An 18,254-nucleotide genomic window follows, 5' to 3' on the forward strand; every position below is an offset into this window, starting at 1 on the left:
CAGCCTGCTCTGGGATGTCGGCATCCTGAGGCCAGGGCAGTCTAGAGCCTTGCAATGCTCTATAACATTGGTTGAACTGGCTGGTAGCAGAAATGTATTGACATGACATGACATGATATAGACATGGACCAAAAGCAGGTGTTGATGGGGGGGGGGGGGGTGAGGGCACAGGGCATAGAAGCTGACCTGTAGAGAAGTGATAGACCTGATACTGAGGGTCTATGGAAAATTACAGAGCAGGAAGCCTTCTCAGAATGCTACATGGTGAACAAAGAAGGCAAGTCTTAGGAAGGCAAGGGATCAATCCAAGGCCACACAGCTGGTTAGTCCCACTTGTAGTGCATAAGAGGTTCAGTAAGTGCCTACTCTTCCCATCCTCCAGTCCAGCTCTTCACACATACATTCTGCTTCCCCACTACTTTCCTGGTGTTGACTCGAAGCTGGCAAAGGGTTAGAGATGCTTGAACCTCTTTCCCAAAGTGCCCTGACTTTCACAGACCACCCCCCCCCCCACACACACACACACTCTGTGGACAGATGCTTGGGACCCAGCTTAGGCCCAGAGAAGATCTTGCTGCTAGGACAGAAGGTGTCCATGGTGGTCAACTGAAGCATATGTCCCCAAGAGGGCTGTGGCTCTCCCAACCCCATCCCACAGCACTTATGCCACACAGAAATATTCCAGATGTGTTTAATGCCACAGAGAAGCCTAAAACCTACATAAAGCTGCAGCCATCATCCCAGTGCCTGGAGCCGGGGTGGTCCCCTGAAGGGAGGTCAGCAGGGAAGATGCCTGTATAAGGCAAGAAACCAGGGCAATTTGCTGACATCCTTTTGTCCTCTGCCCTAAATGCCCAAGCTTCCTTTAGGAAAGACAGAAGAGGAAGTGGAAAAGGGGTAGGAGGAGGGTGTGTCTCTTTAGGGCCCCCTTCCTGCTTTGGGAGGATGACTCACACAGCAGGCCCTGGGAGGGACAATTCCTCAGACCAGACTAGGGCAGGCCAAGGCAAGTGTTCCGGAAGGAGCAGAGGGAAGTTCCTGGAGTGCAGTGGCCAGGAGAAGTAACCTGAAGAAACTAGAAGGGAGGCCTGTGGTCGTCCTCCCACTCCTTCACACTGGCCTCCGACTGGTGCCCCAGCGAGCACAGGATAGTTTCAGCACCGGCATTCGATAAGGTCAACATCTCCTCTGCCCCCCATCACTTAGCGCCTTTCTTAAGTACAACATTGTCATACTCTGTTCCCTGTGGCCAGCCAGACATAGAAAAGTCCTGCCCTGCTGGGTAGACGTGCTGGAGGCTGCTGGTGTCCCTGTGAGCTGAGGCCTGCCTCCTCCAGGCTTCACCCTGGGGCTCCTGTGGGCTGTCATACAGGGATAGGGCAGCCACTCCCTCGGGCTCATCGTATATGTGGTCGGGCTGTGGGGCCGGGTGCTCCTCAATGCTGTCATACAGAGGGTCCACTGGGGACTGGGGAGGAACCGCCAGGATACCCCTGAAGCTTTTCCCCAGGTTACGAGCTACTGCATCGAAGGGCACTGCATATTCCCCCTCTGGGCCCCGCGGCCGGGTGGTGGGGACTGGAGTGGTCGGTGACGGAGGTGGCAGTGAGTCGTGGGGCCGGGAGTAGGGGCTTTCTGGCCGGGGCAGCACCGCAGGGACTGTGGCTGGCTGGGTTTGGGGCCCAGGAGGGGCACTGTTCTTCTGGGCAGAGATGGCCTCTTCCAGAGCCAAGAAGATCTCATTGCCTTGCCGAGTTTCAAACTCAAAATTGCCCTCTCCAGAGACACAACGCCGGCCTGCCTCAAAGGAAAAAGTTACCTGGGTGGAAGGGAAAGGGAGATTATTGGCCAGTCCACACAGTAGAGTCCCTTCTCCCAGACCCAGCTCCCAACCACAAACCTGTCACTTCCGACTTCCTTCCACAAGAACCATGAGAGCTTCTCCCCAAGTTGTTAAGGAAAAAACCCAGAGGGGGGTGAACCATCCCTCTGGGTTTTTTCCTTAACAAGCAAAGCCCTCTCTCCTGTCCCTTCCTTCTCCCTGCCATCCATTCAAGTGTGGAGGTTGGTATATATTCATTCTCAATAACACCAGCCCCTGTTTACTCCTCTGACCTCCCTACCTCTTCCTGTTCTCTGGTTCTTCTAGTCCCCACCCACTCCCCCTTCCCTCTCCTTCCCCTGGCTCTCTCTCCACTGGCTGTTTTCTTCTGCTGGTTTTTATCTGTCTTCCCTTCCTCCTCCCATGCTCTCTTCCTTCGAGGGCCCCTTTGTCCTCTCCCTGACAATCTCCTCTCTCACAGGCAGCCCCTGCTCACCTTGTCCCGCCCAAAGCGCCTCAGGAACCTGTAAGGCCACTCATACAATTTGGTGCCCAGCTCAGGGCCACCCCACAGCTCCAGTGCACTCTCTCCAGCCCGCAGGGTATAGGATCCCCGGAGCCGGCACCTCTCGCTGGCTTCTGTGGGTCTCATGGTCACAGAGAACTCCTTGCGGGGGGCCGCTGTGAGGGGCAGAGAGGGGAGGTGGATCAGGCAGTTCATGGGAAACAGATGGCCCGCCTCAACTCTGCTCTAAATAAGCATGCCAGAAGCCTCCAGAAAACACATTATCCACGCGCCTCCTGACCCTGCAGCCTGCATCTTGGAGGCTGAGCTGCCCTGTGACAGGTCATATTCCCCAAAATGCAGGTACCTCCACCTCCTACCCTAGTCAGCATCGTGCCCTGGCCACATGCACCCCGACCTTGTGCCCACATCCTTCCTGTCCCTGTTGCCAGAGTCACAGCCTTGTCCTCCCCATCTAATCTCCTGCCCTTACCCAGCCTCCTCCCCAAGTCCTGCTATCACAGCTGCAGGTGCAGCCGACCTTACCCTCCCAGCCTGCAGCCAACCCACCCACTGCTGACGCCATCCAGTGCCCTCTGTGAGGTGGAGCTTGAATGTCACCCTGTGCCCATCTGCTCCCCGCACACGCCCAAGTCAGTGGGCTAGACACATCACAAAAAGGGACTGCTTCGTCAGCAGAAAGTTCCACTGCCACAGGATACTTTAAATCCATTTAACTAAAACCTTCTCAGACACTCTCTCAGGTCCCCAGGACAGAGAGTTCAAAAGCAGCACCTTCACTGGATCCTCCAGCCTTGCCCTCTCCCACCATCAGGGCCTGGGCAAGAGGGAATGAGCCACAGGGGGATGGGGAGGGGGTGGGGGAGGCCTGACGCTGGAGGCAGTCCAGGCTCCCCCACCTCAGGCCACTCCCGGAAACGATGCAGAGAAGCTGATAAGGGGACTGGCCGGGGTTGGGGGCAACCACAGGGCAGGAAGACTCAGAGGCGGCCAGCCGCTGGCCCACAGCTCCTCCCCACCACACCCTGGGGAGGGCGCCCCAGGAGGGGAGGCAGCCCCTCACCTGCAGTCGTGCTGCTGTACAGTTCATTCTCCTCCATGCAGGGCCAGCTGCCCTTCCTCGTCGGCCCCAGCAGCTCCTTCCTCTGGCCCTGAGGAGGAGGCCAAGGTCTCACCACTGTCACCAATGCCAAGCCCCACCTGTGGCCCAGGACTTCCTCCAGAGCACACTCAGCCTGCTGTCCCTGTCTGCATTCTGGATTGGGCCCCCCCCCCCCCGCCCTGCCAGGAACCACCCCCAACATCCTGACCTTGGCTCTTAGAACACCTGCCCACAGCAAGTACCGAGTGCCCCCACTCCCACCTGCATGCCCCTGCCTTTTCTGCATCACTGGATGACTCACAGGGAAGGCCAAGAGGCAGATGGCCTGCATCCAGTCACTGCGCTCCGCAGCAGGGGCTGCCAGCAGGTACAGGCGTTCCTTGGTCTCCAGGAAGAAGGCGCTGGTGTCCCGGGGGCTGCTGGCCTCCCCGCCGGCCTCAGCCACCCGTAGGCAGTCACTGAGGCGGATCACCCTCCTGGCGGCCTCTCCCCGGCGTGGCTTCTCAGGGCCCTCCTGGAGCTCCAACCGGGCCAAGGCGCAGCCTGACTCTCCATACAGCATAGCCCCAAACCGGCGCCATTTCTGAACCCAGACGCATGGCAGGTGAGGTGCGGGGAGGGAGCCACCCAGAGATGGAGAGATGGTGATCAATGGGGAGACGAGGAACCAAGGGAGAGGGCGTGGGGCAGCACTCGGGTCAGAGAGAGAGGTGAAGATCACAATAGATCCAAGGAGTCAGAGGGGATAACAGGAGCCTTAGGAATTAGCAAGCATTGGAGACCCGCCCCACACGGCCGAGAAAGAGGCCTGCAGTGACAGCGAGTGGAAAAGCAGAGGCAGAAGGGAGCCCCGTGGGGACAGACTGCAAGGCAGGCCCAACCAAGATCCGAGTCGAGAGGCAAAACGCCTGTGATTCCCTGAAGCCCAGAGGAGAGATGAGAGGGTGGCATGAGGGCCGAGACCAGAGCTCATCATTCTCTCTGTGTGAGGCCCCACAGAAAACCCTGTGCCAGGAACTTCAGTCAACCCTATGGAACCTTCCTGCTTCACCCCTTGACAGGTTGGGTCATGAGAGAGACAGAGAAGCCCTTGTGCAGGTCAGCCGAGGGACAGAGGACTTCCTCATTCGAGGAGGCCAAGGAAGGAAAAGGAGGCTGGCCACAGAGACCCCGGCTCAAGCTTGACACCAGCCAAACTCATCCCACTGGGGCAGGAAAGGGAGAAGGAACTTCCACAGCAATGTCAAATTATCCCCCCACCTTGCCCTCCATTCCCTCCCAAAGCATCCCCGTGTTACCACAGAGCCTCAGAGGCAAGAAATGGAGTCAGAGCCCTCATGTACCCTCCTCCCCACTGGCGAACAGCCATTTGCAAAGAACTCAGCTTGGGGCCTGTTTGGGGAAGCCAGTGGCTGCTAAGGGTCTAACGTGGGGAGTGGCACAGTCCCCACCTTCCCATACAGGTTTTGGAACGTTCAGGGGCTCCCTCTCATCCCCGGGAATTTCTAGCAGCAACCCCCCCAGCCCCTCTACCCAGTCCCAGCCCAGCCTTGCCCTTACCTTTCCAAAAGTCTGCTGCTGCAGAAGATACAGGGGGCCCTGCTTCACTGCCGCTTCTTCCATCCTCTCACCATGACGGTGCCCCAGCACTTCAGTTCTCTCCTTCCACGCCCGCCCTCTTTCCCTCCTCCCTGCCGTGGGTTCCCCCTAGTTCATTTCCTCTCTGCCTAGAGTTTTCTGCAATGTTCTTGTCTGCTCGATGATGACAAACCCAAACCAATAGGCCCTGTGGTTTCTTGCTGTGTGTGTGTGTGTGTGTGTGTGTGTGTGTGTGTGTGTTTGCCGAGTGAGTTTCATGCACAAGCTTCCTGCATTTTCATTGAGTAAGATAATTTCCAAAAAGCCAATTTCCAGCTTTTCAGCCAGCAACAACTCAGGTACAGAAGCTGGCCGGGGAGTCAAACCAAACAAGGAAGGGCTGACCTATAGCAACAAAGAGACCCAGAACCAAGTTCAACAGTAAAACCAGTAGCAAAAGGCCCTCACACACAAGCTGGATGTTCAGCATGACATAGCTGGAAGAGAACTTAGAAATCAACCAGGCTAAGTCCCTAATTTAAAAATGACTGGATTGAGGCTCAGGAAGATCTGAGGAAGGTGTTCAAGGCCACCAACCGGAACCCAGGTCTCTCAGCTCAGTAAGAAAGAGCTTAGCCACACATACACCCACCCAGCACACAGGACACATCAGACAGATCTCACCACTTTCACACACAGCTGCAACTGTGTTTCACTCTGAGGGGAGCACTCCCTGCCCCAGTCAACACCACACACTTACAACACCTTCTTGGGATTCTAGAAACATGAACATCCCCGCCCTGAAGCATGCTATGTTCCCAGAGCCCATCCAACTGGTTGGAGTTCACCTTCTTTCCAGCCTTTGTGAGCATTATAAAGGCACTAGAGTTTCATCTGGAGATTATCTGATTGTGTTTTTAAGTTACAATAGCAATCTCTTATATTTAAAAAAAAAAAAGCTTTATAGTTGCCAAAACAAAAATGCTCCTTAGTTACTAAAGCTTCCAGGCATACAATGGTCACCAACCATAATATCTACCCCTGGAAAAGGGAATGCAGGTATGAACCCACCTGTTTGAGACTCTTCTGAATTCACAGGACTGGTGGGGACAGGAGAAAGTACCAGGGCTCCTGATTTTTATTCTGATGGTCTTTTTATTGCTGGCACCTAAAATGGAATCCAGACTCCATGCAAGAAGATACAGTGCTTTGGGGAAATCTAAGGTTCCCAGAGAATATTTAACTTAGAACCAGATGGTTTAGAGAAGCAATCTGATGGGGCATGGTGCAGAAATGTTGGGGAACCAGAGAATTAGACCAGCACTCTTGGGGTAACCCCATAATGGGTGCTTATATAATTGGGCCATTTTCTCTACCACAGGGGTTTGTTTGCCTTGGGAAGGAGAACAGAGCAATGCACTGCTTAGGCCATCTGCTGTAAATGCCGTGCGCTTTTCCAAAACAGCTTTGAAAGATGAATGTTATGAGCTCTGGGAGGAGAGGGCTGAGTCACGTAAAGCTCACGGCACTCAGCCCTGTTGCCTGGATTTGAACAGGTTGATCCAGAGATCAAGGGAAAACCAAGGATGCTGGTGTATGAAAAGCTCCTTGGGAAGTGGTTAGGAGTATGGAAATGGGGCAGGGTCTACTCCATCTCTCCAGTCCCTAAGGAAAGGCAGTGTTTCCTAGGAGCCATTTGGTCTTTGGCCATCAGCATCTCCTTATGAGATGAGAAAAGGAGAGTGTTCAGGGCCATCCTGGAGGCTGCCAGAGCCATGCCTTTCCAACATTAATGTGCAGATCCTGTTAAAAGTGCAGATTCTGATACAGCAAGTCTGGAGTGAGACCAGAGATGCTGATACAGCTAGCGGGTGGGCCAGATCTCAGTTTGAGAAACAGGGTAACAGGATATCCTTCCCCTGCCTTACTCTGATCAGCTTTCCCTAAGGCAAATTGGACACATTCTACTCAGAACCACAGGGGGGCACCCGAGCTTACCAGATTACTTGAAAGCTTTTTAAACCTGGAGGCCTGAGCCCCAGGTATTCCAGACAACCACATGCCATCCCTTGCCTCTGGTAGATGCAAAAATTCTATGGCTGTTGTCTGCAGAAGATGGAACAGCTGGAACCGCAGGAGTGTACTATGAGTGACACACTTTAAGGGCCTTCCACTTTTCCTGGTGGACTTGTGGGGTCCCCACAGTGGAAGTATGAACCCCATTACTTTCTGCTGGCCACAGGCGAACGCTGTGAGCAGAGACCCAGAAGACATAGCTCCAGACACAGCAGAGGGGCAGAAAATTAGAGGCCCTTAGGTTACCAGGCACCAATGATGGGAAGAGAAACCACCATAAGGGGGAGAGTCTCAGTGGTTTATGCTGAGGCACAAGTGGGGTTTGGAATGCTCCTTGGCTCCTCTTTGCTTTTATTGGAAATGAAGGGACACCACACCTCACCTGTGCCTCAATATAAGCCAGGGAATCCTTTCCTTTACACTGGGATCAGGGGTTAGGAACCATGCAGGTCAGAGAACACAGTTCCAAGAACTTTGCCACTTTTGGTTATCATTCTCACCAGTGATTAGCAACTAAATCCTTAACACAAAAGGGCTTGGGAGCTTGTCTTTGGGGGCAAAAAAAAAAAAAAAAAAAAAAAAGGAAGGAAGAAGCAGAGACTGTGTATGATTCCTTGGGCAGGCTTGCAGATTAGATGAGTCCCAAGCAATGGACAGGTGGGGCAGCTACCCCAGGGGTAGTGCTGGGCACACAGCAGGAAAGAAGTAGTGTACAATGGGCATGGAGCTGGCACAAGCCTGAGAGGCATGGAGAACTGAGGAAAGAAATAAGTGACCTGGGGTCATGAAAGATCTGCCCCCTGTGGTTCCTGAGTGTGGAGAAGGGAGCACAAGACCAGTCTCTCAAGTTTTGTTCCTAGTCCTTCCCTTTCTCCATTAAGTAGGATTTCACTTCTCCCGGTACAAGTAAAGAGAGACCCAATGCTGGAAACTCTCTGAGAAGGGCTTATAATAGAATACAATCATGTTACTTAACATTGACATAACATTTCAAATGCTGTGTGTTCTGATATGAACCCACACACACCACAGAATGAGACAGAGACATAAATAAATTAACTCAGATTATTTATTGAGCATCTATTATGTACAGAGAGATACTAAGGACACAGCATAAACAAGACAGAATCCCTGTTTCATGTTTTGTTTGTTTGTTTGTTTGTTTAGAGAGAGAAAGCGCACACAAGTGGATGCTTGTGAGAAAGAATCTTAAGCAGGCTCCATGCTGAGGGGCTCGATCTCACAGCCATGGGATCATGACCTGAGCCAAAATCAAAAGTTGGATGCTCAACTGACTGAGCCACCCAGGCACACCCATTGTGGTTACTTTCTAATTGGAGACCCTGACGGTGAAAATAGTATGCAAGTAAATAGCTTTGAACAGTGATCAATGCTACAAGTATGACAGGGATCGGGGCAGAGGACAACTTTCAGTGGAGTAGTAAGAAAAGCCTCTCTGAGGAGATAACAACAGAACTAAGAAGTCAATGAAAGCAGGGAACTAGCCACTTAAAAGATTTGGAAAAATATTCCAGGCAGAAGTTACATCAAATGCAAAGGCCCTGAGACAGGAACACCCTAAATGTGAGGAGCCTCAAGAAGGCCAGAATGACCAGAGCATTGTTAACAAGAGGGAACATGGTAGAGATAAGATCAGATCATGCGGCTTCTTGGGCCACAGCAAAGATTTGGAATGCAGTCTAAATGCAACGGAGACTACTTAAGGATTTTTAAGCATGGGAATAATGATCTAAATGTATTATTTTATTTTTATTTTAAACTTTTTTTAATGTTTATTTATTTTTGAGAGAGAGAGAGAGAGAGAGCGTGTGTGCATGAGTGGGGGAGGGGCAGAGAGAGAAGACAGAATCTGAAGCAAGCTCCAGGCTCTGAGCTGTCAGCACAGAGCGCAATGCAGGGCTTGAACTTACAAATGGTGAGATCATGACCCGAGCCAAAGTCAGATGCTTAACCCACTGAGCCACCCAGGTACCCCTAATTTATTATTTTAAAATAATGTTCTGCATGGGGCACCTGGGTGGCTCAGTCAGTTAAGCGTTGGACTTCAGCTCAGGTCATGATCTCACTATTCATGGGTTCGAGCCCCATGTCAGGTTCTGTGCTGACAGCTCAAAGCCTGGAGCCTGCTTTGGATTCTGTGTCTTTATCTCTCTGCCCCTCCCCTGCTCACATTCTCTCGCTCGCTCGCTCTCTCGCGCGCGCGCTCTCTTCTGTCTCAAAAATAAATGAACATTAAAAAATAAAATAAAATAACATTCTGCCACTGTATGGAAAATAGGCTATCACAGGGCAAGACAGGAAGCAAGGAAACTAGTTCGGAATCTATTACCGGACCTCAAGAAAAATGTGATGTAGCTTGGACCAGAGTGTTAGCAGTAGAGATGAAAAGAAGTGGCCAGATTTGGGCATGTGTTAAATGCAGATTAAATGGGACTTGCAAGTGGATTGGATGTGGGGGACTGTTGAGACGCTAGGAATCAAGATAATTCCTGGGTTTTTAGCTGAGCAACTGGGTAAAGGGTGGTACCATTTATTGACAAAAGGAGGAGAGAGGGAGAACTAAGTGTGGGAAGGAGGACTGGTGGGGGAGTAGATGGGGGCCTGGCCCACAGAAAGCTGTTACTCCCACCCAATCAGGCAAGTAAGGACTTGGAAGACTGCCCCTGCAATTGTGACTCCAAGAATATACCACTGCAGCTGCTATGCCAAGGTCAGGAAGCCCCTGACTCACCATCCCTGTTCAGTACATTCAGGAGGCTTATGATTGGACACTGGAACACAGCACAACACAAAACATTCCAGGGGTTAGGCTTGCCAGAAGCAACAGTCAAAAGCTTCTGCCTCACTTCTGCCTCCAAAATCTTCTCCCAGTGAATCTAATTGGCAGAGGCAGTCTTGCATACAGAACCCTGGCTGCAAGGAAGTCTGGGTAATGTAGTTTTTAGGTGTCCTACCTCTGCAAACCAGGATACACCAAGAGGACCCAGGTCGAAATGGTGAGCACCAGTCTACTCTATCCACGACAGAAAGTAATTCACTACCATTTTCATTCTGATTTCAGGTGTTAGCTCCCAGTCAATATAAACTTCAAACAACCAGTACTCTCAGAATCCAGTGAAAATCTAATCTGGGGGCCTTGATTGGAAGCCAGAGTGAACTCCAATGGAAAACAGAAACTAGCATTATCTAACACTGATAATTCCTTGTGGAAAAGAATGAAATTGGCCTCAGCAGGCAGAGAATGACCTGATCTGACCCAAGGAGATGGCTATCTCAGTCAGACTGAGCCCTCGGGTCCTAAAGCCCCTTTATCTCTCCCCACCACCTCCACCTTTCCCAGCATCTGACCCCTCTCAGGAGGCAGCCTAGAGTACCGGTTAACATAATAATCTATTTGTGAAGATTGGAACTGTGCCTTCTGCACGTTTCCATTGTCACCACCATTTGGCGGTTATCTCCATGAATGTTTATGGAGGAGAAAAGGACAGACAAGAAAACAAGGAGGTCACTGTTTGAGTTGCTGGTAACCCAGGATCAGAGAGCAATGTCCCTCTCCCACTGGAGCAGAAAGCTAGAAAGACACAGACATAAATTCGGTCGAGTTTGGCAGTTCACTGGAAAGTAAAGAATAATGTAGACACCCTAAATGGGGGGATACCGGCTGCGGGAGCACGGAAGACCCCTCCAGGGCGTGTTGTCAGAGCAGCTGCGCGGTGGCGGGGGATGGGGGCGTCCAGGGGCAAATCAAAAGAACACTGGAGATGAGAGGACTCCACCAGGTGGTAGGTTCTGGGCGGGGACTGGTCCCAGCCCCCCTCCTGGAGCCCTCACCAAGCCGCCAAGCAGCAGGCACCCCCAACTCCCGCTCCAGCGCCCGACCGCCCGCCCACCCGCCGGAGCAAGCGCGGCCCCTTTAAAAACCATGTAAACAAAGCTTTGTTCCCCCGGCTCCCCCTCCCTTCGCGCTCCCCCAGCCCGCTCCTTCTTCCCACCCCCAGCGTCTCCGGGCCGCTGACGTTGCCCGCGCCTTTACGCCGTCCCAACGGCGCTGCGCATTCTCCAACCGCGGACCCGGCCGCCGGGGCCTGCGCAGCCGAGCAGCACTACGCCGCGAGCGTAGCGCGACGAGCCCCCAGCGCGCAGGCGCAGCGGCGACGGCGGCGGCGGCGGCGGCAGCGGCCCCGGCCGAGGTGCGCGCTGGGGGGGAGGGGGGGCCGGAGAGGAGCATGAATGGAGCAAAATGGCGGATCATGTGCAGGTGAGAGGAGCCGCGGGGGGGAGGCGGCGGCCGCGGAGAGTGGGGAGTGGGGGGGTGCACGCGGCCCAAAGGGCTCGAGCCGGCTCGGGACTCGCCAGGCCCGCGCCACCGCCACTCGGGGTTCCGGAGCCGCCGCCCGTCCCGGAGCTCCGGGGCCTTTCCCGCCTCCTGGGCCGGGGGCCTCCTCCATCCCCTCCCACCCGGTCCCACGCCTCTCGCGCGGGGCTGGAGGTGCAGGAATCCGTGCTCCGGCGCGCACAGCTTACATCGCTTATCAGTCACTGTCTTCCCGCTGGGAGGAGGCCTTCCTCAAGTCCTCTTGCCCCCCAAGACGGGGAAGGGAGGGAGACCCCCTTGTCGGCTGTGGCCTGAGGGGTCTTCCCCATTACATCCGCCAGCCCTAAACAAATAACAAAAAGAAAACCTCACATTGACAAACCTGGCTCTCCCGAGTATTTCCCGCCGCCTTCCTCTTCACGCCCCCGAATATAAGAGACCCCCCCCCCGACCTTCTTCCCCCTCTCACGGATACGCCCTTCGCTCCCACACTCCTAATCGTACAGCCTATGGGACCGAGCGCTCCGGTCCTCCAAAATGGGTGCTCAGGCCTGGGCCCGCCCGCCCTCCTGTCCCCCTATCCATAGTGAAGGAGTTGAGTGCCCACACCTCCTATGAAACACGGGGTGGAGGGGGGTGTGTCTGAAACGAGAGATGTAATGTTGGGTGCAGACTTTGCTGTGGAGGGTCTTGATCAGGCTCAAGAGCTGGCCCGGGCTTGCTTTGGGCCCAAGCCACTTTTCTTCAAAGACAGGGCACAGGCCCTAGGAAAGGACAGCCCACACCAAACCTAATAGTAGCTGGAGGAGGGCAGGGTTATTTCTTGCAAACTCGATAAAGTTTTTCCTCTCTATGCTCTAGATCTGATATTTTTATGACAGTTATTGATATAAGTCTGTTGTCAGAAGCCTTCAGATTTTCTAGGTAACTGCACAGATTTTGTGTTGTGGGAAGTATAGAGAGCATAAGAAGTGTCGCCCTGTTTTGCATACTATAAAGTATCATTTCTCAAGTACAAAGAATGATCTTATTCCTGATATAATGTCTACAAGAAGCTAGAGTGGTGTGATATCTGTCTGTTTAATTAGAGAAGGCACTAATTTTCAAGTCCAGGGATCAGTGGAGTAGGTCTTTGGTCTATGAGGGGCAAGTTATCAGGACAGAATTATTAAAAATTGCAACCACAGATGGAGGACCACAAGATTTGTGTTTTAAAGCCAGTATCATGACCTAATTCAGAAATAGCAGTAAAACTTGATGCAAGGTGATAATGGTAGTAATAGTGTAGCATCTTGAATTTTATAGCAACCAGTGCTAAGAAACAATAAGAATTTTATGTGATTTTTAAAAAAAATTTTTTTTTCCATCCTAAAAGAGTAGGTAGGTAAGAAGTATTTATCTTGTTAAACAAAGGCAAACCAAACTATAGAACTGATATGAGATTTACTTAAAGTCAAGTTGACCAAAGGCATTTGACTTTGAGTCTAGTGTTCTTATCTTCTGGGGGATAAAATAGTGTCCAGAACATTCCAAAACATGGTTTGAATGGATAGCCTGTCTGAATGATGCTTTGGATGCTTCCTTTGGAAAGCAAAGGAAGTCAGTTTACTTTTATGAATATACATCTGGTCTGTCTCCTGTAAGAAGGATCTCTTAATATGATCTGGCCCACATCTTGAACCGGAAAGGCTGGCATTTCTCACAAGAGTAAAGTCAACGTGCATCAAAGTAATCTTCCTAGTATTTCTGGCTCAAAGGAGGGTCTACCCTATTTTTAGTAAGGTGATATTTTTCTCCCATCCACCCAAGAATAAGAATCTATCTAAATAAAATTTATTAACTTTTCAAAACAAAGAGGGGTATGCCAGCCAGTGTTTTCTTTTACTTTTAAGACTTGTAGTGTGTTGTTCTCTGAATTAGTGATCTTTATTGCAACAGAATAAGTTTGTGAGAGATTTTTTTTCTCTTTCTAGAATGGGGCACTTTGCTTTTCTTTGTTAGACCACTAAATTAGTTTTAGTGTTGGAAACTCACAGATTTTAGCCTGATACTTTATTGTAGTAGAAAACTTTCCCAAGAAAAAGATGCTCTTTCCCTGGTATGGAATGAAAGGATGAAAGACAGTTCTGAAATTCATTGAGGGGTACTTCTCTCCTAACACTCCTGGAACATGAAGTTTAAAAAGGAGTCTATTACAGGTTCAAGACAGTGATTATATGAAAGTTTCCTATGTACTACTAAATAGTTGAGTCATTTTATGTCTAGTACTTTTCTGAACCACCAGGGTGAGCAGTTTTGTAGTTTTTGTTGTTGTTTTTGTTATTGTTTTTGTTTTTACTGACACTAAGCAAGTGTCATATGATTCTCAGGCTGGAGTCCTGAGCATCTCTTCTGATTGGTGTTTTATGGAAGATTTAAGTGTCACAAAACATTAGAAATGAGAAAATTATAATATTCGATCTGTCTTTTAACTCTGTCAATGTCATAGTCAAGCCTTTTTAGAAGAGTAGCTATAAGCAATCAACTTACTGTGATGGATTCCTTTTTCTTTGATGATCTTATCTAATGCCATGCAAGCAGTGATTACAGAAAATTGTTAAAAAAAAAAAAAGCGAACTCATTTGTATTTATCTTCAGTTGCTCCCTTCCCTTTTTTTAAAAATAATGTTAGATGAAATTAATGAGGATTCAGTATCTTCAGTTACTAGCTAGTTAATGCAAAAAGAAGACAGCTCTTAGTGTACAGGGGTGATAATGAAAAAGACTAAGAAGAATCAGATGTTAGCTTTGATAGTGCTCGCTGGTGTTCAGGATCTTGAAGGAAAAGGAAAGAGTATATAATATATACTATATATGCTTTCAAGTATGTAAGTATATTAAATATATAATAATTATTATAAGATAGTATAAATGAAGAATAGTTCTGGGGTTTTGTTGGATTTATTATATTGTTATGGTGGGCCTCACACACAGTCTTAAAGTATGATTTACTGAACTCTGCATTATGACTATGTAATAACAAGATACTGTTTTCAAATAGTCATTTTATTATTTTTTTTAATGTTTATTTATTTTTTTTTATTTTTTTTTTCAACGTTTATTTATTTTTGGGACAGAGAGAGACAGAGCATGAACAGGGGAGGGGCAGAGAGAGAGGGAGACACAGAATCAGAAACAGGCTCCAGGCTCTGAGCCATCAGCCCAGAGCCCGACGTGGGGCTCGAACTCACGGACCACGAGATCGTGACCCGGCTGAAGTCGGACGCCCAACCAACTGCGCCACCCAGGCGCCCCAATGTTTATTTATTTTTGAGACAGACAGAGACAGAGACAGAGCATGTGTGGGGGAGGAGCAAAGAGAGGGAGGCACAGAATCCGAAGCAGGCTCCAGGCTCTGAGCTGTCAGCACAGAGCCCCACGCACAGCTTCAACTCACAAACCACGAGATCATGACCTGAGCTGAAGTCAGACTCTTAATCTGACTGAGCCCCCTAGGTGCCCCTCAGATAGTCATTTTATTTTAAATTTAAGGCTGAGTAATTAAATATTGACAACTGGTGTAACTTTAGGGAGTCACGTAGAAGAATTGTTACAAGTGGTAGGTTAAAACTTTAACAGTGCAAAAGTTTATTTGGCCTGATTATAGCAAAGTTAATAGTTGTATTTTCAGCTTTTAAAAATATGCAAGGAAATGGAGCTATGGGTAGTCCATTTTGAGAAGGTAGTTCATACACTTCAAGAATTTTAAATGGAAAAACTCAGTAACTTCTGCAACTTTTTTTCAGTGATACCATAAAGCTTAATGTGTACAAGGCCCTTTGCTGTATTGTGCACTGCAGAGAATTCAGAGCTGAGAAAGACACAGGACTGCTGAAATGTCAAATTCTGATGCTCTCTTTGGGCAGGCTTCAAAAGTACAGATATAAGAACTAATACACTGATTTCAAAATATGCTACATTTGTGTTGGATGATAGTGGAATAGCTACATTCCTTCATTCACTGCATCTCCCTCTTTTGTGGATTTATACAAATAATATGTGTATATTTTAGAACATATTTATAATTACTTGATAATTCTGACCTTAGTATATTTTCTCTTATGAGAAAAGCCTTCAGAAAATTTAAGATATGCATGTGTTATTATTCAAACACTTGTGCAGTAAAACACAAAACATATTATTGTAATGGAATCTCTAATTTACATGGAGGTAGAAGAAAGAAGCATTGAGAAGATCCCTGTTCTGTATCTTAAAGACAAATTAACTTCCATTTGATGCAAAAATTGATGTTCATAATCACCAGCTGTATTTTCTTTTTTCTTGCTTGGGTTTTGAAAGCAATATTGTACCACAGCTTTTCAAGAAGGAAATATTGCCAATTTAAACCAATAAGCTAATGTCCCAGTAGGTGCAACCACTGAGACTACTTTGTTCACTTCAATGTATATAAGGAAGGTAGTGTTTAGAAACTGCATCATCTTTTTTTTAAACACCAAACATATCCCACAGGTTTTCTCAGAGTCAGGAATCAGGAAGTGGTTTACCTAGACCCTTCTAGTTTAGGGTCCTTCACAGTGGGGCTGTCAACTGGGGCTGCAGTTAATCTCAAGGCTTGACTGAGGATGGAGAATCTGCTTTCAAGCTTACTCCTGTGATCACTGACAGGGCCAGTTAGTTTCTTGCAGGCTGTTGGACTAAGGGCCACTGTGCTCACTGGCTGTTTTCTAGAGGTTTCACAGGGGCCTCTCCTGGCACATTATTTTTAAGGACTTCACTTTTTATGATATGTAATGTCTGCTTTGTATAAATAACCCATCTTTGTTACTGTGGTGTTTTTTTTTTTTTAACCTGTAGTGAAATATGCCTTTTGACAGGTAGAAAAATCATGTGTTTTCAGAAAGTGAATACTCGTGTAGCCAGCATCCACATCCATAATATAATCAGTGCCTGAGAAGTCCCTCTGATGCCCCCTCAAAACCACCCACACATCCATCTTCCTAAGGGTAACTACTATCCTGTCATTTGATTTTTTAATATGATTTTAGAACTCAAGTTGAGTAAGGCCTATGTATGATAGCTTGAACTTTAAAGCCAGGGAAAACAGTAGAGAGCAGTGGTTCTTTAGCTTTCGGGGGGAGTTTGGTTTTGGGGTTGTTTTTTGGTTTTGTTTTTGTTTATTAAGAATGATGGAAGCTGTGTGCTCTACAGGGAGGAAAAGCATACCTACACAAAAATTTGCCTGCAGTTTCAGGCCATTCATGAACCTTAGAACTAGAATTTAAAGATAAATTTGTTTTTAAATAAAAATGCTTACCACATTTTTTTGAGAAACTAATTTATAAGTGTTTCTCTTTTGACCCATGTGAAAGGATAGTTCAGGGTCACAGTATGTGTTCCTGGAGTGTTACATACAGATCGAATTTTTAAATATTGCATTCTTGAGGCTGATTAGTAGTGACTATTAAGCATCTGCTAATGTCCTGTTCTTAATACTATGTAGATACATGGAAGGAAGTACAAGGTGTGGTATCTTATTTTCAGGGGCCTTGCATTTTAATTGGGGAAGTAATATCAAGTTCAGGGTATTGAGTTGTGAATTTGTAATGAAACCATGGTTTTCTCAACATGTCCTTGAATGTGGGGACTACCACTCCCCTTACTTTTTCCCCCATTCCAGTACATCTGAGTTCACCCCTCCATTTATAGTGACTAAAGCAGGGAATTCGCAATGGAATGAGATTGGTACCCAGGGAGCATATAAAAATCCTGGGGAAAGGAGGAGAATTGTCAAAAACTGGGTCTTAAAGTATGTCATGTTTGCATCCCTGGCCTTTCACCCCTTCCTAAATATTCATGCACACTTGCACTCACACTCACACATTTACTACCATACATGGAAAGGATGTGTTTGAGAGAAGGCAGACATGGAACCTTTATGTTAGCATTTATTGGACTCAGCTGCTTGCCACTTTACATGATCTCATGTAATGCTTACAGCAACTCTATAAGGTGGATATTGTAGAGATGGCAGTAATGGAATTTTCCTTGATAGAGGCTGATGAAAGGCCCTGGTGTCTGTGAAGACTGGAGAACTGTTGGAAGATTTAGGTGATTATTGCAACGGTAGTTATTGTGAAACTTAAGTGATGTGGGATCTTGGTTGGGGGAGGGTAGAGGGAGGTGCCAACGTTGATTGAGCATCTCTTAGCCAGGCATCCTGCTAAGTCCTTTTGTGCCATTTAATTGAGCAACTCATTTAGTCTCTTTGAGCCTGGATTAGGTGATCTGTTCAGTCTTTTATACTTCCCAGCATTCTGGCTAGAATTTCCAGTTATCATCCTTACCATTCTCTCCCAAATAAACCACCATGTTCCTAATTCATATTTACAGTATTGTGAGTTTTCCTAAAACATTTATGTTCATACTAACATTTCCATTTCATCTGTCTTAAATATGTCTTCCTCTACCCTTACCCCCCATTTTTTAAACTCCTAGAGTATTTCTTAGGAACTGAAGAACTCTGACACTTTTCACAAACTGAGCTCTATTATGCCTCAAATAGTAAGTAAAGAGGTCTTTTAGTTGTACAATAAGTGAAAAAACATTTATTTTGGGACAAGAAATTGACATTTATTAGTTAGATGTTGATGCTAGTAGACTAAAAATTCATTCTCACTTACAAGTCCCTGGATTTAGGGGCGCCTGAGTGACTTCGTTGGTTAAGCATCCGATTTCAGCTCAGGTCGTGATCTCACGGTTCATGAGTTTGAGCCCCGCGTGGGCTCTGTGCTGACAGCTCAGAGCCTGGAGCCTG

General features: G+C 48.2%; 1 protein-coding gene across 2 annotated transcripts; it reads right to left on the minus strand.

Annotated features, from left to right (window-relative positions):
• Positions 1–677: 677 nt before the first annotated feature.
• DOK2 (docking protein 2) lies at positions 678–5,224 on the minus strand. Of its 2 annotated transcripts, XM_047092442.1 has the most exons (5): positions 5,011–5,224; positions 3,752–4,033; positions 3,412–3,499; positions 2,319–2,503; positions 678–1,819 (listed from the first exon to the last, which is right to left on the minus strand). In XM_047092442.1, the coding sequence occupies exons 1-5, from the start codon at positions 5,071–5,073 to the stop codon at positions 1,199–1,201; spliced, it is 1,239 nt and encodes a 412-aa protein (XP_046948398.1). In that variant the 5' UTR covers positions 5,074–5,224; the 3' UTR covers positions 678–1,198. The 2 variants fall into 2 exon arrangements, with proteins under 2 accessions (XP_046948398.1, XP_046948399.1); XM_047092443.1 differs by lacking the exons at positions 3,412–3,499; positions 5,011–5,224 and having other exon boundaries at positions 3,752–3,833.
• Positions 5,225–18,254: the final 13,030 nt, after the last annotated feature.

Source organism: Lynx rufus, unplaced genomic scaffold, assembly GCF_022079265.1.
Source record: "Lynx rufus isolate CCGP_SWC_20201006 ecotype Redwood Valley unplaced genomic scaffold, mLynRuf1.p SCAF_3, whole genome shotgun sequence".
Taxonomy (NCBI): domain Eukaryota; kingdom Metazoa; phylum Chordata; class Mammalia; order Carnivora; family Felidae; genus Lynx; species Lynx rufus.

Excerpts from the sequence above, each read along its gene's own strand:
- DOK2 (XM_047092442.1), bottom strand. The coding sequence starts at position 5,073 with ATGGAAGAAGCGGCAGTGAAGCAGGGCCCCCTGTATCTTCTGCAGCAG. Across the intron at positions 4,034-5,010 it reads AGCAGCAGACTTTTGGAAAG|AAATGGCGCCGGTTTGGGGC; the intron begins GTAAGGGCAAGG and ends GTCTGGGTTCAG. Across the intron at positions 3,500-3,751 it reads TCTGCCTCTTGGCCTTCCCT|GGCCAGAGGAAGGAGCTGCT; the intron begins GTGAGTCATCCA and ends CCTCCTCCTCAG.